At 41.6% G+C, this 19,269-nt stretch overlaps 1 protein-coding gene across 3 annotated transcripts in view; it reads left to right on the top strand.

Annotated features, from left to right (window-relative positions):
• The first annotated feature begins 320 nt into the window (after nt 1-320).
• Nucleotides 321-19,269, top strand: part of TRDMT1 (tRNA aspartic acid methyltransferase 1) — a 77,575-nt gene continuing 58,626 nt past the window's right edge. For all 3 annotated transcript variants that reach the window (XR_014326393.1, XR_014326394.1, XM_082845103.1), the window contains exon 1: nt 321-412. Coding sequence is in view for 1 of the 3 variants with exons in the window: in XM_082845103.1 (XP_082701229.1) it covers nt 349-412 (64 nt within the window). In the remaining 2 variants the exon portion in view is untranslated. The remainder of the gene's footprint in view (nt 413-19,269) is intronic.

Genomic DNA, 19,269 nt, shown 5'->3' with positions numbered 1-19,269 from the left:
CCAGATTTTCTTTTTCCCTCCCAAGGCTCCTGAATACACCTTAAAAGGAAGATGGAGCGTAAATCAGGCCAAGGAGTGGCTGCCATTCACTTGGGAGGCCTTGGTGCTTTCTGCCCTTTGTCCACCTGCTAATCTCTGCCAGCCCCGGGCCCCGCGCTGGCCTGTGAAGCCGCGAGCCTGAGCTTTTAAGAGGAGGGGGCGGGGGGGGGGGGTGGTACTGAAAAGCGGCGGAACCAAAGGCGAGGGAGCGGCGCTGCCGGGGGGAAGGAGGAGCCACGGGACCGGCAGGCCTAGTTCCGAGGCGGAGGCGGAGGCGGCGGCGGCGGCGGCGGCGGCGGCGGCGTGGGGATGGAGCCCCTGCGGGTCCTGGAGCTGTACAGCGGCATTGGGGGTATGCACCAGGCGCTGAGAGGTAAGAGGGCACAGGGCGCCTCCTCCCTCGCGCGTTGTTGGTGGTCAGAGCTCGGGCTCCTGGGAGGGGCGGAGCGGGGAGACACTAGGGGCGGAGACTGCAGGGGAAACTGTGTATGTGTGTGTGAGTGTGTGTGTGTGCGCGCGCGGGGGAGTTGCTCGGTTGTCATAGAAACCGTCGGCTCGGCGCCCCAGCCACCCCTGCGGGCGGAGACTCCCTCCCTCCCGCCGCGAGCCTAGTCCGAAGGGCGGGCGGGGCACCTGCCAGGACCCAGTTTGTGAGTCCTGATCCGCAAGGCTTGGATGTAAAGTCAAACCAAAACGGTACCGCCAAAGGGGGAGGGGTGAGCCCCCTGCCCTGTGCCAATCCCTAATTCGGTATGGCTGTCACCAGCGGCGTGGAAACTAGGTCCTTCACCCTCGAGGAGGTCACAGCGGGGGAGGGGAGGTCACTGGGCTGGGTTCTGCAGGTGAGGGACGAATCTTCAACGGGATAACTACAGTGCCACATAGAAGTTAGTGAACACTCAGCAGAACTGTAGGGGAAGCCTGGAGGAAAATCCCGGTCAGTTCTGATCATTGAAAAGAAACATCTTGTCTTGTTACTTCATGTCTGGGTACATTTAGGCGCCAGAAGCCCTGAGTTCAAACTTAGTTGCAGTGTGACCTTAACATTTTTGAGCCTGTTTCCTAGTTTCACAACGTGAAAACTAATTCAGAGATGGAGAATTATGAGGAAAGAAAGAAAAAGTGGGTAAAACCTTTAATAATGCCTGGTACCTTGTAGCCACTCACAATATTATAAAGTATTGTCACGATTTTATGTATCTTTTCCATGTTGAGGTTTTTAGATTTCTTTGGTCCTAAGTTGGAACTGCAAGGTTTATTTTCAGTGATATTCACTCAAAAATATTTATTGAGCTCCTCTTATGTTCCAGGTACTGTGCTAGGCACTGGAGGTATAGAGTGACAAATAGATTTGGAACGCACATGTTTATTCTTAAATTACTATGACAACCGCAAAACTGAAACTTCCCTGCTTCCTTTTTTTTAGTACCAAAGATAACAAGAGTCCAACACCGTAAGACACGGACAGTATGTAATGAGTTGAGCACATACGTTTTCTGAGCATATATATTGAGTTTTGATTCTAGAAGAGGTTAGTGATTCTTAAATTTTTCTTGCCTACGAATTATTTGATGGCTCTCTGTGTTCAGTTCGCATACCAAAATTTACCAGCAGGAAAACAAAACAAAACTTTAACATTATTTGCTCTCTTAGTTAATTTTCTAGGATTGTATAATGTCAGCATTTTCCCCATATCTTGAAACCCCTTAATGAACATGATTTTAATGGTTATGTAGTGCTTTATCACAAGCTATAATTCAGCTACTCCTTAAGTGTTGAATGTTCGATATGTCCCCCCATTTTTTTGCAAGTATAAATGTGCTGCAATTAATTATTCAGCATAAACCTTGATTTTTCTCTTTAGTGTGTTTTCTAGAAGTCAAATTAATTAATAAAAGACTGTGTGCTAGGTACTAAGTCAAAAATTATGAGAATTTTTAAAGACTTTTGATAACGTAGCAAATTGCTTCTCAGAGGTTTCTGAGTGCCTCCTCAAACTACATATTCCTCAGGGTTTGTATTATCCATTTTTAACCTTTGTGAATTTGATAGGGGAAATTGTATAATTTTAATCTGCATCTTTTGGGGGGTTAATTAGTTAGATATTTTCCCTCGTACTAGCCAATGCAACCTGAATTTGTACACATATTTCTATTACTACTGCTACCATCTCGAATCTAAGCTATATCATCTTTCACTTAAATTATTAAAACTAGTTTCCCAACTGCTCCCCTGCTTCCTTCCCAGCTGCTTCCACTCTGCTTTCCTACTCCATCCTTTCTCCACATAGCAACAAAGTGATCTCTTACCCAGTAACCTCGATCGCGTCACTCTGCTTCAGTGGTTTCCCTCTGAGGTTAGAATCACAGCCCCCTCTTCTTAGTAGGCCTGTGAGATCTGGCTTCTGTCCACCTCTTCAACCTTATCTCTCCCCTGCTTCTCTTTTCCAGGCTTGCAGGTCTCCTTTCTCTGTGTTTCTCAAACTCTCAAAGTTCCTGTTATGTTCTGGCCTTTGCTTGTGCTGTTGTCTCCACCCAGAGTGCTTTAACTGTAGACTTTTCCACTGCAGCTGCATTTCATCTTCCGTGGCTTAGTTCAGAGGAGCCGGCCTTGACTGACCCTGTGATCCAGAGTAGGCTTCCTGCTGCCTCTCTACCTGGACTCTCTCATCTTTTGGTTTGAGGTCGACGTACGTACTAGGGATATTGCTTCTTAATCACCCTGCACGCTTCTCTTCCAATGTTCATTTATTTTATTATTATTATTATTATTTTTGGGTTACGCGGGCCTCTCACTGTCGTGGCCTCTGCCGTTGCGGAGCACAGGCTCCGGACGCGCAGGCTCAGCGGCCATGGCTCACGGGCCCAGCCGCTCTGCAGCATGTGGGATCTTCCCGGACCGGGGCACGAACCCGTGTCCCCTGCATCGGCAGGCAGACTCTCAACCACTGCGCCCCCAGGGAAGCCCCAATGTTCATTTATTTGATGTGCCAAAGTTTAAAATTTTTCTGTAATAAAATGCATTGCTGTTTTCCATGGGGTTTTTATATAATAATACAAACTAATAACAATGCCGATCAACTGCAACAATTACGTCAGGCCCCGTTTTAAGTATGTAATAAGCTAGTTAATGGTAGAGCCAGTATTATAACCTAGGTCTCTCTTTTTTTTTTAATTAAAAAAAGTTTTTAAATTTTTTGCCCACATGGCATGTGGCATCTTAGTTGAAGCCAGAGCCTTAACCACTGGACCACCAGGGAAGTCCCTGTAACCTAGGTCTCTTAACCCGACCTCTTAACCATGCTATCTATGTTGCCATTTTTCTAGTTAGATCCACTAATTGAATATCTTAAATAATAAGAAGCAGCCGACAGGAATAATACTGAATTTAAACTTTGGCAAATTTCCAGATAAGGTTTATGACTGACTTTTTTCTGCAGTAGAATATGCATAACAGAATGTGCCATTTTAACCATTTTCCAGTGTATTCGGTAGCTTAAGTACTACATTCACGGTGTTGTACAGTCATCACTATTGTCTGTTTCCAGAACTTTTTCATCCCCCAGACAGGAACTCTATTCTCTAAATAACAACTCCCCATCTCCTCTCCCCCCGCCCCCGGTAACCACTATTCTGCTTTGTCTCTACCAATTTGTCTTTACTGGGTACCTTCTATAACTGCAATGTACAATATTTGTCCTTTTGTGTCTGGCTTATTTCACTTAGTGTGATGTTTTCAAGGTTCATCCATGTTGTAGTATGTATCAGTACTTCATTCCTTTTTATGGTTGAATAATTGTCCATTATATGCATGTACCATATTTTGCTTATCCATTCATCTGTTGATGGACCCGTGGGTTGTTTCCACCCGTTGGCTATTGTGAATAATACTGCTGTGAACATTGGTTTATATGTATGTGTCTGAGTCCCTGTTTTTAGTTCTTTTGAATATATACCGAGGAGTAGAATTGCTGGATCATATGGTAGCTCTGTGTTTAACTTTTTGAAGAACCAGTAAATTGTCTTCTTTAGGGGCTGCACAATTTTATATTCCCAAGGGCAATGCATGAAGGTTCCAATTTCTTTATTTCCACATTCTTGACTTGTTATTCCCTTTTTCTATTTTTTTTGATAATAGTTATCCTAATGGGTGTGAAAAAATATCCCATTGTGCTTTTATTTCCATTTTCCCTAATAACTAAGGAAGTTGAACATGTTTTCATGTGCTTCTTCTTTGGAGAAATGTCTAAGTCCTCTACTCATTTTGGAATTGGGTCTTTTTTGTTGTTCTGTGTGAGTTCTGTATATATTCTGGATGTTGATCTTTTATGAGGTATATGATTTATAAATATTTTCTCTCACATAACTGAATTCTAGTAGTTATCAAAGGTATATTTAATTTCTTTGGCAGCATGACAGATTTTCTTCAAACCCAATAGACCTTTTAATACATCAATAAACATTTTTCATCCTTAGCTGTATATGCAATATGCTATTGTATTGTTGCAGTAACTACATAGATGCTAAGTTTCTTTTAACTTTATTTTATATCTGCATGTCCATGTGTTAACTTAGTTCTCGTTCTGTGGTATTTTTCTTTGTTCCTGTACCACCTGTAGCACAGAAGCACACTTGTGACAGGTTTCTCTGTAGCGGACTATTGAGTTTATTATTGAATTGGTATTCACTCTACCGTCACGTTGGTAAAACCATAGTTTGCTTAGTCCAAATTTTTGTATGATACAAAATTCGTAGTTGCAAACCACAGAATCCACTCTCTAGCTAACATCAGCAGAAAAAAAAATTTTAAAGGGCATTTGGAAGCCCACAGAATTTACAGGACACCCAACAAACAGGTCAAGAGAATGGGAGCACCACTCGAACCACATTCCGGGCACCGGCCTCACGAGTCCTCATACTGACATCACAGCTTCCACCAGTAATGCTGGGGACTGGAGGTGAGAAGTGCTGTCACACTTTTGCCCTGAAAGGGGCATCTTTACCACCTCTCTTACCAAAAAAGATGAGTTTTCTCATTTGCTTTCTTACATTGCTATTTCTGAATTGAAGTTAGGTGAGAATGCAGTTGGTTGGTGGCCATTAGATCCCATTGCCAGACTAAGAAAGCTGGGAGAGTGAGTTCTGACTTCAGTTTGGGGAAGAAGGGACTCGTAAAGTGGCAAAATTTTGAACAACAGGAAACGTAGGCAAAGATTCTAGATGGCCACAAGCATAGTAAATGTCATTGCATTCTTTAATACATATTTGCCCCTGTACAGGAACCACTTATTACCACTTTGATATTATTTATGCCTGCATAGCCTGTAGAGTTTTGGCTAGAGAATCTTCCAAGTGAAAACATTTTTCAGAAAGTAGTGGAAATAGTAGTTTCATGAGTTAAATAGCAGTGGAACCTGCAAAGACACCTGCAGATATGAATGGTTAGCAAATAAGAATCTGCTTTTCTCGTAAAATATAATGTCAGAGAAAGAGTAAAATGTGGTTTAAGGTGGTGAATAAAGGAAAGCTCTAGCTGATTACTATTATATATCTAGTCAACTATTGGGACAGCCTTAAAAGCAAAACGTCTTGCCCTCCCATATAATTTTGAAAGGTCTTTCAAGGTGTTGGTTTTGAGTTTTAGCCACATAATACTTACTCATATTTAGTAAGAGTTGCCCAGCCTTAATATTTTCTGTTAAAAGGATAGGCCTGTCATAGTTATTCATTTTCTGAATCTCTTTTGTCTTTATTTCTCAATGACTTATATTCCAGCTTGGGATTCTACCAAACTACTTTGTGATTTGGTGTGCTTATAACTGAATGGGATAAGTACATTATGATGAAATGTAGAGCTGAATGTCACCAGGGGTAGTTTTGAAACACCAGTTGTAAGGGGCTGAAATTTGAACTGCTTAACTTTTTTTCTTTTATATTTATCCTTTGAGGTTGTAAAAATGTCCTCTTTACGCCTATTTTCCCACAGTTATTCTTGTATGACTTACTGTCAGATTTAAAGTAAAGCAAGGCAAAAATGTGTCCCATTTAAAAATATGTATCATTTGTTGTTTGGTATCTATGGGAGTTACTAGATTGTTTTTCTCTGAACTTGAAATACAAGGAAGAAATAATGTAGAATGATTTTTTTGTATTCAGAGAGGAGCATCCCAACTTTCCATTGGATGACAGAATTACCTTTCTTTTATGTGATGAAAAATGAATGCATACTTCGCTGCAGAGTATTTATTACAGTAAGTCCTCTACCTACAAACCTTCAAAGGTGCAAGCTTGCATTCACATGTCCAATCAGGTAAGTTAGTTCACGTCCCTGGCGTACATTGTCACGTGTGTGCATCCTCTACAAGTGGTTGTGCTTTTGTGTACTTTACTGTACAGTACTGTATAGAGTACAGTAGTGCAGTATCTTTACTTCGGGCCCAGGATGTCTGGAAGCAAGTGTGGAAGCAAGCGTAAAAGCAGCGGTGTTGTAGCTGGTACTGCTGAGAAGCGTCGAGCGATAACAATGGAAACAGTACTGTAAGATTAAAAATGTTTTCTTTATTTTTTGTGTTTGTTTGTTATGTATTATTTGTGTGAAAAGTATTATAAACCTATTACAGTATGGTACCATATGGCCAATTGTGTTAGGGGGGTACCTAGGCTAACTTTGCTGGACTTATTAACAAATTAGACTTACAAATGTGCTCTCGGAATGGAACTCGTTCGTATGTAGCGGACTTACGGTACTATATTCTACACATCAAATTACTTCTCCCATGTTAATGAATAGATGACCAATTTACTCTGTGTTAGGACCTATCTATTGGGTGTTTTTAGGGAGCTCAATAAATAGTACCCCTCTTCTTAATTCTGAACAAAAACAGAAACAAAACAGAAGAATAAGGCAAATAGGAAATCAAAATCTATATGATTTTTATTACGAATAAAGGCTGAGTTGGAACATGTAGCTTAGTGAGAAGGCCGAGTGGGTCAGCTCGTGTGCAGCCAGAGAAGTCGGCAGCTTACCTTCCGGGCACAGCTGGAGAAGCAAGCAGAATGTGTGTTCCCCGTGGGTAGCGCATTCCCGAGAGGAGGGGGCTTCTGAGCAGCCCTGGCCAGTTTATTCTTCCCAAATTAGCCAGTTAGAGAAGTCGACTAAGAAGTCCACTGAAGACAGCAAAAGGATAGGATAGGGGAGGAGCTTAGAGTGAATAGAAACCACTCACTTGGAGGAAACAGCAGTAAATGCCTCCCATTTTACATTAATTTGCCGACTGCTTTTAGGAATCCTTCAGGTATTATAGTTTTTAAAAATTTTGCAAATCATTCTTTTTAATATTTGATACTTCAACTCTTTCTGGCAGTCATTTGGTAGTGTCCAGTCATTTGAAATTGGATAGCTTGTTTTTACAGCAGCTTGGTCTTAAGGCATTGTTATTTGGCTCCATGGGAGAGTAACAGTGGACAGTGTTTGTGTAGGAGCGGCTCAAGGAGAGGCCTCTTGTTAGGAGCGCAGTTCTGTCGTCAGAAGGGCTTCCTAGCTGTGTGGCCTTGGGGAAGAATGAAGCTTTCGGTGCCTCAGTGTCCTCTTCTGTAAGAGGATAATAATAACACCTACCTCGAAGGGGAATTGTGAGGATTATGAATGAATAAAAATAAAGCAGTAAATAGAGCTTGGAACACGGGAAGTGCTCAGTCAATGTGGGCCACTATTCTCAGAAGTCATAACGTTATTATATGTTGTTAAAAATGGCCTTTAGAAGAACCTGATTATTAAATGTTTGAAGTTGTCAAAGAGCTTTCAGACTAGATTTGAATTATACAGGAATAAGTTGGTGAAGGAAAGAATCATTTACAGCTACTATAGATGATATGGAATGAAAATGAAGAGTAAAAGAGAAGGGCATTGAAGAGAGTGGAATATTCCGTTTTGCCCTGTTGACTCTCTAGGAAGCTTACCTTCTCTACTAGAGAACAGATTTCCTAGCCTGGATCCACTTCATGTTCGTTTTCGTGGCACCTGTCCCAGTGTTTTCTGAAATACTCCGTGTGTTTCTCTGAGTGATAAAATTAATGCCATTATTTAGGAATAAGACAGGTGTGCCACATACTAGCTGTCTAAATATTGGAAAATTATTCAACTTTCTGGGCCCAGGTACCCTGTATGTGAGATGGATATAATACCTCCTCATAGGGTATTATGAATGTAAAATGAAACAGTTGATGAATGAAAAATAATGTGGGTACTCAGTAAATCTTAGTTCCTTTTCTTATTCCCACATTAATTGTAACTAGCCTTTTTCTCGTAGTTGTGTTGGATTCCCTTATTGATAAAATTGGGATAACAATACTAACTTTATAGGCTTGTTAGGATTTAATGAAACAATGTATACATAGAGCTAGTATAGTTCCTGGTACATAATATATAAATAGTACTGATGATGTTACTTAGGAAGTTGAACATTTTCATATGCTTGTTATTTGTGTTAATTTTGTGGCTTGTGTATGTTTCCATTGGTATATTCTTTTTTATAATTGGCGTTTGTGGTTCAATTTTGTTATGATATTTTTACCAAGCAGGATTTTGAAGGATGATTGGGAGTTTTCCAGAGAGTAAAAAAGGGAAAATATGTACCAGACAAAAGGAGAATTCTGTACAGACACACAGGCATGAAATAGCATGGTCTATGTGGACACATACAAGTATTAAGATATTATTGCAATATAAATGCTCCAAGACAGTAGAAGGTGTTTGCAGGCTACCAAGTCATGAAATGCCATGTATAACCTGATAAGGTGCTTGGATTTTTATCTTCTAAGTCTGATTAGTGAAGGAAGGTTAATGAACCTGTTGGGGTTATGTTCTAGAAATTTTACCCTATGACCACAGGAGGGGTGAGGCGATTAGAGGCAAGGTGGTCAGTTAGGAGGTGATTGTTGAGAGATGATGAATGTAGGCAGAGCCAATAAATGGAGAAGATTTTTACTCACAAGATATACAAGATCTGAAAGGCAGCAAAACCTGGTAGTTATTGGGATGTTAGGTACCCACATTTCTGACTTGGATGATTTAACAGATGGTACAGTCAAGGTTGGGGAGAAATAATAGGTTCCATTTCAGAGTTACAGAGTTTGAGTTTTCCTTGGGACCCATGGAAATTGTGCATTTTGGGCTGAGGGAGAGAGGACTGGAGACAGGGATTTATTTCTCTATATATGTGAGTGTACAGAGAAGAGGACCAACAAGATGGAACACCGAGGGTGCTGTTTTTTTGTGGCTAGGTAGATAAGTACAGGAAGTCCCCTACATACGAACGAGTTCGGTTCCTAGAGCATGTTCGTTAAGTCCCACAAAGTTAGCCTAGGTACCCAACTAACACAATCGGCTATATAGTACTATAATAGGTTTATAATACTTTTCACACAAATAATACACAAAGAACAAATGCAAAAGATAAAGAAAACATTTTTAATCTTACAGTACAGCTTCCATTGTTATCGCTTGGCGCTTCCTAGCAGCATCAGCTACATCACCTCTGCTTTTACGCTTGCTTCCGGACATCCTGGGCTTGAAATAAAGATACTGCACTACTGTACTCTATACAGTACTGTACAGTAAAGTACACAAGAGCACAACCACTTGTAGAAGATGCACGTACGTGACAGTGTACGCCAGACACGTGAACTAACTTACGTGATCGGACACGCGAATGCACATTCATGTGTTTGAAGGTTCGCAACTTGAGGATTTGTATGTAGGGGACTTACTGTAATAGTCAAGGAGAGAAACTGAGCAGGAAGATTAGAGAGCAAGAAGTAGAACCAAGAGAACATTGTGCCATGAAAATAGAGAGAGGAGGGGATCTAAGGACTGATCGGATAATACCAGCCAAGTGAAATAAGGATTAAAATGAGTTCTTGGGTTAGTTGCCACTTCCTGGCTGATATCCTATGCACCAGTCTTCTGAGGAATTAATCGGTGTGCCTTGATGGTTAAGTAAGTTCAGAAAACTTCTCATGACTTTGGCCCTTGAATCATTCTCAGGACGCATTAATGTATCCCAGATGTTGAGAAGCCCTGCAAAAAAGACGCTGTTTGGCTTAAAACAGCACTTCCTAAAAAAATTCCCCCCAAAACCAAAAAACAACAAAGGGCTTCCCTGGTGGCGCAGTGGTTGAGAGTCTGCCTGCCGATGCAGGGGACACGGGTTCGTGCCCCGATCCGGGAAGATCCCACATGCCGCGGAGCGGCTGGGCCCGTGAGCCATGGCCGTTGAGACTGCGCGTCCGGAGCCTGTGCTCCGCAACGGGAGAGGCCACAACAGTGAGAGACCCGCGTACCGCAAAAACAAAAGAAAACAAAACAAAAAACCCCAGCACTTCCTCACACATATGAGCAGGGTGTGCTTTTTTTTTTTAGCAAGAAAGGGGAGCATCGTTAGCACCCTGTGTAATAGCGTTGTTCCTCTGCTGTCTTGGGAAATGCCTGATGGGCAACAAGAGGGCACCGATGGAGCTGTGGGGGGAGATGCCGGAAGGCAGCAAGCTGGTGAGTGAGAAGGGCTAGGGCTGTCTGATTATATCGACAGCTCTGACTAAGTCTAAAGTAAGCTTCTCTGTAGTTTTTCTCCGCAGTGGGATGTGTTAGTGTTCCCGTTATCCCTGTTTTGTTGTAAAGATGTGCAAAACTGAGCTCCTGTTCTCCTTACTCCTCCCAAACGTGCCCCCCTTGCGGCCTTCCTCATCCCAGTGACAGGCGTCCCCCTTCTTCCAGGGGCCCAGCCCTAGGTCTTGGAGTCATCTCTGTGTCTTCTCTTTCACTCACATCAGCAAATTCCATAGGCTCTACCTTCAAGCCGTATTTATAATTCCATCCTTCCTCTCCGTCTTCTGTCCTGTTTCATCAGTCTCCTGGGCCCTGAGCTGCGTGTTCAGTGTCGCCCCCGATTCTCCTGCTCTTGCTTTATCCCGAAACACTGCCAGGGGGTCGGGGCTTGGCTCTCATCCTCAGGATGCTCAGTCTCTGCAGTGTCTGCAATTAGATGAAACACCTGGGATCTAGGTGCTCCAGCAGCTGTCTGGAGGGGTTGGATACCATGACTCTAAGTGGAGAGGAGGGGAGAGTCATACGTGTGAAACAGTAGGGGGGGAAAAATACACACACACACACACCCCTAGTTCCTAAAATCCTTGTAATTTCCTCAGTGATAAGAGCACTAGGGGCATCTTTTGTTCTAATATTTGGTCTTTGACTCTGGTTCCTGACACAGAGCTCCTAAATCTCTTAGAATTCCCTGGGTGACAGGAATGTCTTTTGTACTAATGAGATGGCTCTTGTTGGGCTCCTGGATGGCTTCAGAATGGGAACTGGTCACCAGAAAGATCAAGTGATAATTAGAAGCTTGTAACTTTCAGTCCTACCCCCATCCTCTGGGAAAGAGAAAGGGGCTGGAGATTATCACTGACTGATCATGTTTCCATGATAAAGCTTCCATAAAAATCCTAAACGTATAGGGTTTGTAGACTTTTGGGTTGGTGAAGGTGTCCACGTGCTGGGAGCCCTGTGCACCCCAATCCGTGAGAACAGAAGCTCCGGCACTCGGGACCCTTCCAGAACTTGCCCTACGTATCTCTTCATCTGGCTATCATCCGTATCCCTTAAAATATCCTTTATTATACAATAAACTGGTAAACGTTAAGTAAATGTTTCCCTGGGTTTTGTGAGATGTTCTAGAAATGATCAAATCCAAGGAGGGGTGTCATGGGAACCTCTGATTTGCAGTTAAGTTGGATAGAAGTTGTGGTTAACCTGGGGATTTCCTATTTGAAACTGGTGTCTGAAGTGGGGCAGTCCTGTGGGGCTGAGCCCGGAACTGGTGGGGTCTGAAGCTGTCTTCAGGCAGATACTGTCGGAATTGAATTGAGCTGTGGGCATCCAGCTGGTGTCACAGAAAACTGCTTCGTGTAGGGAAAAAACACATCTTGTGTCAGAAGTGTTGTGAGTGTGGTCGTAGTCTGCGACTAGAGGGGACACAGGAGTACTGTTCCTGGACACCCTCATGGGGTGACTAGACCACAAAGAGAAAGGCTGAGGGAGGGCTCAGCAGAGGCACCGCCTCGCCTTCCTCCCCCACCCGTGTCCCCGCCCAAGTGCAGATGGGCGTGTGGGACGTGCTGCTTGGGCCACGTTGCGTCTTCGCTGCAGGGCTTCTGTCCCCTGTGATGCGTCCCTCCCCCAAGACAGCCTGTCTTACCCAGGCCTCTGAGAGCGCGGTTGGCTGGGCTTTCTTGTGAAGCTGTGACATTTAGGAAAGCACTGCCTTTTGTTTGCTTTCCCTCCTTCCCTTCCTCACTACCTTCACTTTTGCTACTTTGAGGTTTTACCTCCCAGAAAAAGCATTTGAAGCCAAACTTTGCCTTGGGTTCTTTTTCAGGAAACCTGACAATTATTGCAGTCGCCTTTTTACTGGTCTCCTTGCTTCTGCTCTATCACCTCTAGTTTATTTTCAACACAGTGGTCAGCGTGATCCTTCAGAAATATGTCACAGAGGGCTTCCCTGGTGGCGCAGTGGTTGAGAGTCTGCCTGCCGATGCAGGGGACACGGGTTCGTGCCCCGGTCCGGGAAGATCCCACATGCCGCAGAGCGGCTGGGCCCGTGAGCCATGGCCGCTGAGCCTGTGCGTCCGGAGCCTGTGCTCCGCAATGGGAGAGGCCACGGCAGTGAGAGGCCAGCGTACCGCAAAAAAAAAAAAAAAAAAGATGTCACAGAAGTCACTCCTCTGATTAAAACTTGAGAGGTGTCTCATTTCACTCAGTAAAAGCCAGAGTCCTTAACCCACAGCCCTCCTTGATCTGGAGCCAGCCCCGTTCTCTTTGCCCACATCCCCTGCACCTCTCCCTGGTCACTCCATTCCAGGCTTGCCCGCCAGCTGAGTCAGTCTGAGCAGCTCTCACAGAGTACCAGAGACTGGGTGGTTCATAAACTATGGAAATTAATTTCTCACAGTTCTGAAGGCTGGGAAGTTCAAGATCTTGGTGGCAGCATGGTTGAATTCTGGTGAGGGCCCTCTTCCAGGTTGCGGAGTGCCGCCTTCTCATCATGTCCTCACTTGGCGGGGAGCAGAGGGGAAGCAAGCTCTCTCATGACTTTTTAAAGGCACTAATCCTGTTCATGAGGGCTCCACCCTCATTCACCTACTCCTAATTCTAATGACCTCCCAAAGGCCCCACCTCCTAATACCATCACATTGGGAGGTAAAGTTTCAACACATGGATTTTCAGGGGACATAAACATTCAGTCCCTAATACCAGTCTCTTGCTGTTTCTCCTACAATACAAGCATGCTCCCATCTCTGGACCTTTGCAGTATCTCTTCCTTCTGTTCTAGAAAGTTCTCTCATATCTGCCAGACCTGCTCCCTCGTTTTCTTCAAGTTGCTGCTAGTGAGGCATTCTCTAACCAACATATATAAAAATTGAACCAGTTCCTTCTCCCACACTGTCTGGCTTAACTCTGCTTAATTTTTTCCCATAGTACTTTTCATTGTTAGGCATATTATATACTTACATACTTATTTATTTGTTGTTTGCCCCCGCAGTAGAATATAAGTTCCATAATAGGATAGATTTTGTCTAGAACATCACTTATGCGTATTTGTTGAATGAATGAATAAATGAACAGGGGTCATGTTTGCTATGAAATATGTATAGCTTGAAGTAGACACCATTATACTGTGACAAGCTTAAGCTTAGTTATTAAGTCTGAATCGTAAAGGTCTCTCTCTCTTTTTTTTTTTTTTTTGGATGAGCTAAGTCAGCATTTCCCAAAGTTGGTCCATGGGTAGTGTTTTGAGGGATAATAGGTGTTATGCAGGACACAGAACAAATGTATGTATGTGTGTGTGTATGTTTGTGTGTTGGAGAGTGGCCAAACAAGTAGAATCATGAAAGTTTTTTGTATGCATAATTATATGTGAAATTTTAATAGATAATAGAGATTTTTTTCTGTACCACATGATAAGACATTTCTCAAAATAATCACATCTATTGAGAATAAGTTGGTTTTAACTCAATGTAGAATTTTAATCGTGTGTGAATAATGAGATATGGTGAAAATAATGAAGTTCAAGTGTTTTATTTTTATCCTTTTATTCCTGTCAAGAAATGTTACCTCTTTGTATGGAAAGTTGAAAGGAAGAGTTGATTTGTATGACAGCAAATCTATAAGTGATTACGGAATGATTATTTTCATAAAGGTGTATGTGTTTAATGTTACATGTAGAATTTGGTATTTGTTGGTATCTAGAACCTTCTCAGGATTGCTGTTGGCTTTTTGCTTTGCCCTTGGAAAATTATGCGGAATATTTCTAAAACGTGCTCTTCAGAAATAGTGCCAATCAGCTTTCATCCTGCCTAAAAGCTAAAAAAAAAAAAAAAAGAAAAAAAACATACATCTCAGTTTTGGAAAATAGGTAGATTGTATGTAGAGATTAAAAAAATACTATAAATACCATTAGTTTACCTGGTTCAATAGTTGCTTTTACTTTTATCCACTAGTTATTTTCATTCTGGGACTTTTAATCACCACAAACCTAGCAAAAAACCTTGGACTAAAGTAAAACAACTCTAGGGCTTCCCTGGTGGCACAGTGGTTGAGAGTCCGCCTGCCGATGCAGGGGACTCAGGTTCGTGCCCCGGTCCTGGAAGATCCCACATGCCGCAGGGCGGCTGGGCCCGTGAGCCATGGCCGCTGAGCCTGCGGATCCGGAGCCTGTGCTCCGCAACGGGAGAGGCCACAACAGTGAGATGCCTGCGTACCGCAAAAAAAAAAAAAAAAAAAAAGTAGAGAGTTAATCATAACAGTTCTTAAGCATCTCTTAGTGATTTTTGTTCAAACTTAATAGCGAATTTAATAATCCCTTTGTACTCAGTGAATGAGACTTACTTTAAGCAACAAATGCCAGAGCCTTTTAACACGTACACGACCCTCATAGACTCTGGCATGTGCCTTAATTATAGGTGAATTTCGGTCCGAAAAGAATCCATAATTCAAAGGCTTTACAGTTACCCAATTCTAGTTAGAAGTACTTCAAACTTTAATAGATCAAATAAGAGATACTCAATAAGTAATTTTACCTTATTTCAATTTTTTTCCTAAAATCCCTGAGATTCAGATGGTAATAAAGTTCCAGAGTAATTTCTCTGTTTCTTCAGAAGGCATTTTATTTTTGTGGTCTCATTTTACTTTTGTGGTTATTATTTGCTGAGTTGATTGTTAAAAAAAAAAATGTTTGTGGATTTTTGCTTACTACTGATCATTTATCTCTGCTTTACTCTCCATCCAATGAGATTTCCTCCAGTTAATTTTGAACTGTCAGAATGTTGGTGACCATGCTTGAGGGGAAAAGATGTGAATCTATAATTTTACAGATTTTTTTGTGGGTTGGCATTTCAGTATCTGGCTAGGGAAACATACTTAAAATCCAGAGGTCAGTTTCTAATACGAGATTCTTTTGCATTTCTCCCATGATTGTAACAACAAAGGGCTTGTGATTTCATTATTTAAAATAAAAACAAAACCAAAACCCAAACATATATACATATGCCCTTAAAGACATATTTGTCATAAGACACATTTGTCTTATGACATAAGACATATTTGTCTTCAATGCAATATATTCATTTTCCCCCCAAAAGTTATAGTACTCCAAAAAGAGGATGTGACCTTATATTTTAGTTCTCATGAAGGATCTTCATATTCCTCAACTACTGTATTTCGAACAGCAAAGTAATAAAATGCTGCTTGGATAAGTTACATTAGCCTGAAAAAACGTAATACCAGTTTAGGATGCTTGTTGAGGTCACTTGATGGAATTGATGAAAAATCATACAGCTGAATTTAGAGGTAGTTTTTGGGAGGATGACCTGACCATTACAGGTATTAGATATCCTTGTAAACAAACTTCTAGAAATTACATTATAAAGCAATACAGTACAGGGTTACTTTGTGGAGATCACACATAGCTAATGGGTGTTTGTGGTTGGCATAAAATTTCCAGGGACATTATCATGCATGAATTCAAAAAATGCTGGATCTTAAGTAACTCTGAACAGAAGTTGATGTGCTTTTGAAAACTGTGTTAGATAACTTGAAAAGTGGCTTTATGGATGATAAAGACCATGATTTCAAAGATGCATATAGAATAAAATTGTTTCATGAAATTTGAGTGGAAAAAGTAATAGTTCTAAATGAACATAATAAGACTGTTATTTAAAATATGTTTATATAACAAAATTAATAAATTATATAATATGAAGTCATTTCCTTTCATCGTCTATGTAATGGGAATGGCTGTACATCTAATTTTGGATATTCTCATGTGGAAAATGGGCAACTGGCTTTTACGCTAGTTGTCTTGTATTCGGGCACGTACGTACAGTATGTGTGTGTGTGTAATGTGGATGAATGTGGACACAGAAATAGGTCGGGGAGTATGCACATCATCCTGCTGTCAGCATGAGCTCCCGGGAGTGGAGTGAGGATAGTGGTCTTGCTGTCCTACGAGCACCAAGAACATTCCTGTTTCAGTGCGGTTGCACTTGCTGCTCCCTTGCCTGGGATGCTGCGCCCCACACAGACACACGCCTAGTCCTTCGTGTGTACTCTAATGGCATCTTCTCAGGGCTTCCCTGGCCAGTATCCAAAACTGCACCCTCTGCCCTGCCTCCCCGTACCCCTTTCTGTTTGATTTTTACCCTCAGCACTAATTACTGCCCATCGTACTATCTGTTTTACTTGTTTATGTTTTTAATTGCCTCGCCTTCTAAAACGTAAACTCTATAAGGTTGGGATGTTTTGTGTCGGAATTTTGTTTTGTGTGTGTAAGGATTTGTTTGTTTTGTTCTATTTTGTTCACTGTTGTATCCCTGGCATCAAGAATAGTGCTTGCACAGAGCAGATGCTCAATTAATATTTGTTGAATGAGTGAATAAGTTATAGGGCATGAGCATTTTAAAGATTGATGATATTGTCAAGTTCCTTTTTTAAAGGACATACCAGTTAAATCTCATAGTGTTTGTGTGACCACAGATATGCCAATATAGTATTTAAGACTATAGAATTTACTAGGTGAAATTGTTATTTTAATTTTTTGATTACTAGTGAAGTTGAATATTTTAAAAATATCATTTTGAAGGAATTGCCTGGTGGTCTGGTGGTTAAGACTCTGGGCTCCCAATGGAGGGGGCATGGGTTCGACCCCTGGTTGGGGAACTAAGATCCCACATGCCACATGGTGTGGCCTCCCCAAAAAACATCATTTTTACATTTAGTGCTCTTTTTATTTTTAACTGTATCTATAATACATTTATTAAAACTTGGGGAATACTGAAAACATACTCATTTATTCATTCAGGACATAATTATTGACTGGTTTCTGTGTCGGTTACCGTGCTGTGTGATGGGGATACATATAGACATGCCGTATTCTTTCCTCCAGAGATTATGGTCTGCGCAAGTACTGATGCTACACAAATGAAGAAGAAAATTTAAAAATAAAAATCATATGTGATGTTCATGCAGGGATAAACCCTGCTGAGGATTTAGATGATATGTTTTCAGTCTGCATTCTGCATGTGTCCATGAACATTAAATTATAGCTTTCTTTTTTCACTTAGAATATCTTGAATTTTTCCTTGCCATTAAATGTATTTTTGTAAACTTGGTTTGTTTTTTTTTTTTGCGGTACGCAGGCCTCTCATGGTTGTGGCCTCTCCCGTTGCGGAGCACAGGCTCCGGATGCACAGGCTCAGCGGCCATGGCTCACGGGCCCAGCTGCTCCGCGGCAGGTGGGATCTTCCCAGACCGGGGCACGAACCCATGTCCCCTGCATCGGCAGGTGGACCCTCAACCACTGCGCCACCAGGGAAGCCCGTAAACTTGGTTTTTAATGGTTGTGTGACATTCCATTTTATAGAATTTCCACAAATAGGTTGCTTGTAATTTTCACTATTATAAATAAAATAACATTTATACTTTATGTGAATCTTTTCTCTACATCTCTGTATTGCCTTATATATTAGTTTTCTATTGCTGCTATAACAATTTACCATAAACTTAGTGGCTTAAAGCAACACAAATATATTATCTTACAGTGCTGGAGGTCAGCTGTCTTAAAATCAAGGTGTCGCTGGGGCTGGTTCCTTCTGAAGGCCATAGGAGAGAATCTGTTTCCTGGCCTTCTCCAGTGTCTTTAGGTCACCCTACAGGTGGCTTATGACCCCTTCCTGCATCTTCAAAGCCAGAAGTGTAGCATCTTTGAATCTTTCTCTCTGACCTCTGCTTCCCTCATCACATCTCCTTCTCTGACTCTAACCCTCCTCCATCCTTCTTGTGATTACATCAGGCCTATCATCTTAAGCCAGGATAATCTCCTCTTTTCAATACGATCCTTAGTCATATCTGCAAAGTCCCCATTGCCATGTAAGGTAACATTTCACAGGCTTCAGGAGTTAGGATGTGGACATCTTTGAGGGGTCAGTATTCTGCCTGCCATATCTTAGGATATGTGCCCAAAGATAAAATTGGTAAGTCCAAAGCAATTTTTAACACTTCGGATACATACTGTCAAACTACTCCTAAAACACTGAATTCTCATTTGATGTTCATATCTGTAGTGAGAATTCCTATCACACCTGGTTTTTCTTAGCATTTGATATTCTTACTTTTTATAATAATAATAGCAAATGTTTATTGAGTGATTACTGTATGGCCAGCACAAATGTAAGAGCTTCATAGGTATTAATTAATTTAATCCTCAGAAGACTATGACGTAGATACTTTAGTATCTCTGTTTTACAGGTAAAGACACTGAGGCATAAGGAGGTCAAGGAACTTGTCTAAGTCACACAGTTGGAAATGGTGAAGCTAAAATTCAAACACAGGCAGAGAAAGAGCTAACTAGTTAGATATCCATATTCTAAATCGTTCTTTCTCGGGACACGTGAACAGACACACACATGTGTGCACACACACAGACACTTTGAATAAAAGATCTCTGTAGGGTGTGCCTGTGACAGCCTTGATTTAAAAAAAACAATGATAGATAATATTTGTCGACTACTATGTGACTTAGTGGAAAAAGGTTTGCATATACTAGCCAGGAGGAGTATGGAGGAGGAAAATGAGGAATGAAGTAATTGAAGTGCATTTTCCTTTGAGGTCTTAGGACCA

Source organism: Leucopleurus acutus, assembly GCF_964270905.1.
Source record: "Leucopleurus acutus genome assembly, chromosome: 1".
NCBI classification, from domain to species: Eukaryota; Metazoa; Chordata; class Mammalia; order Artiodactyla; family Delphinidae; genus Leucopleurus; species Leucopleurus acutus.
The sequence above is the reverse complement of the archived record's forward strand: the minus strand, read 5'-3'. Positions and strand labels throughout refer to the sequence as shown.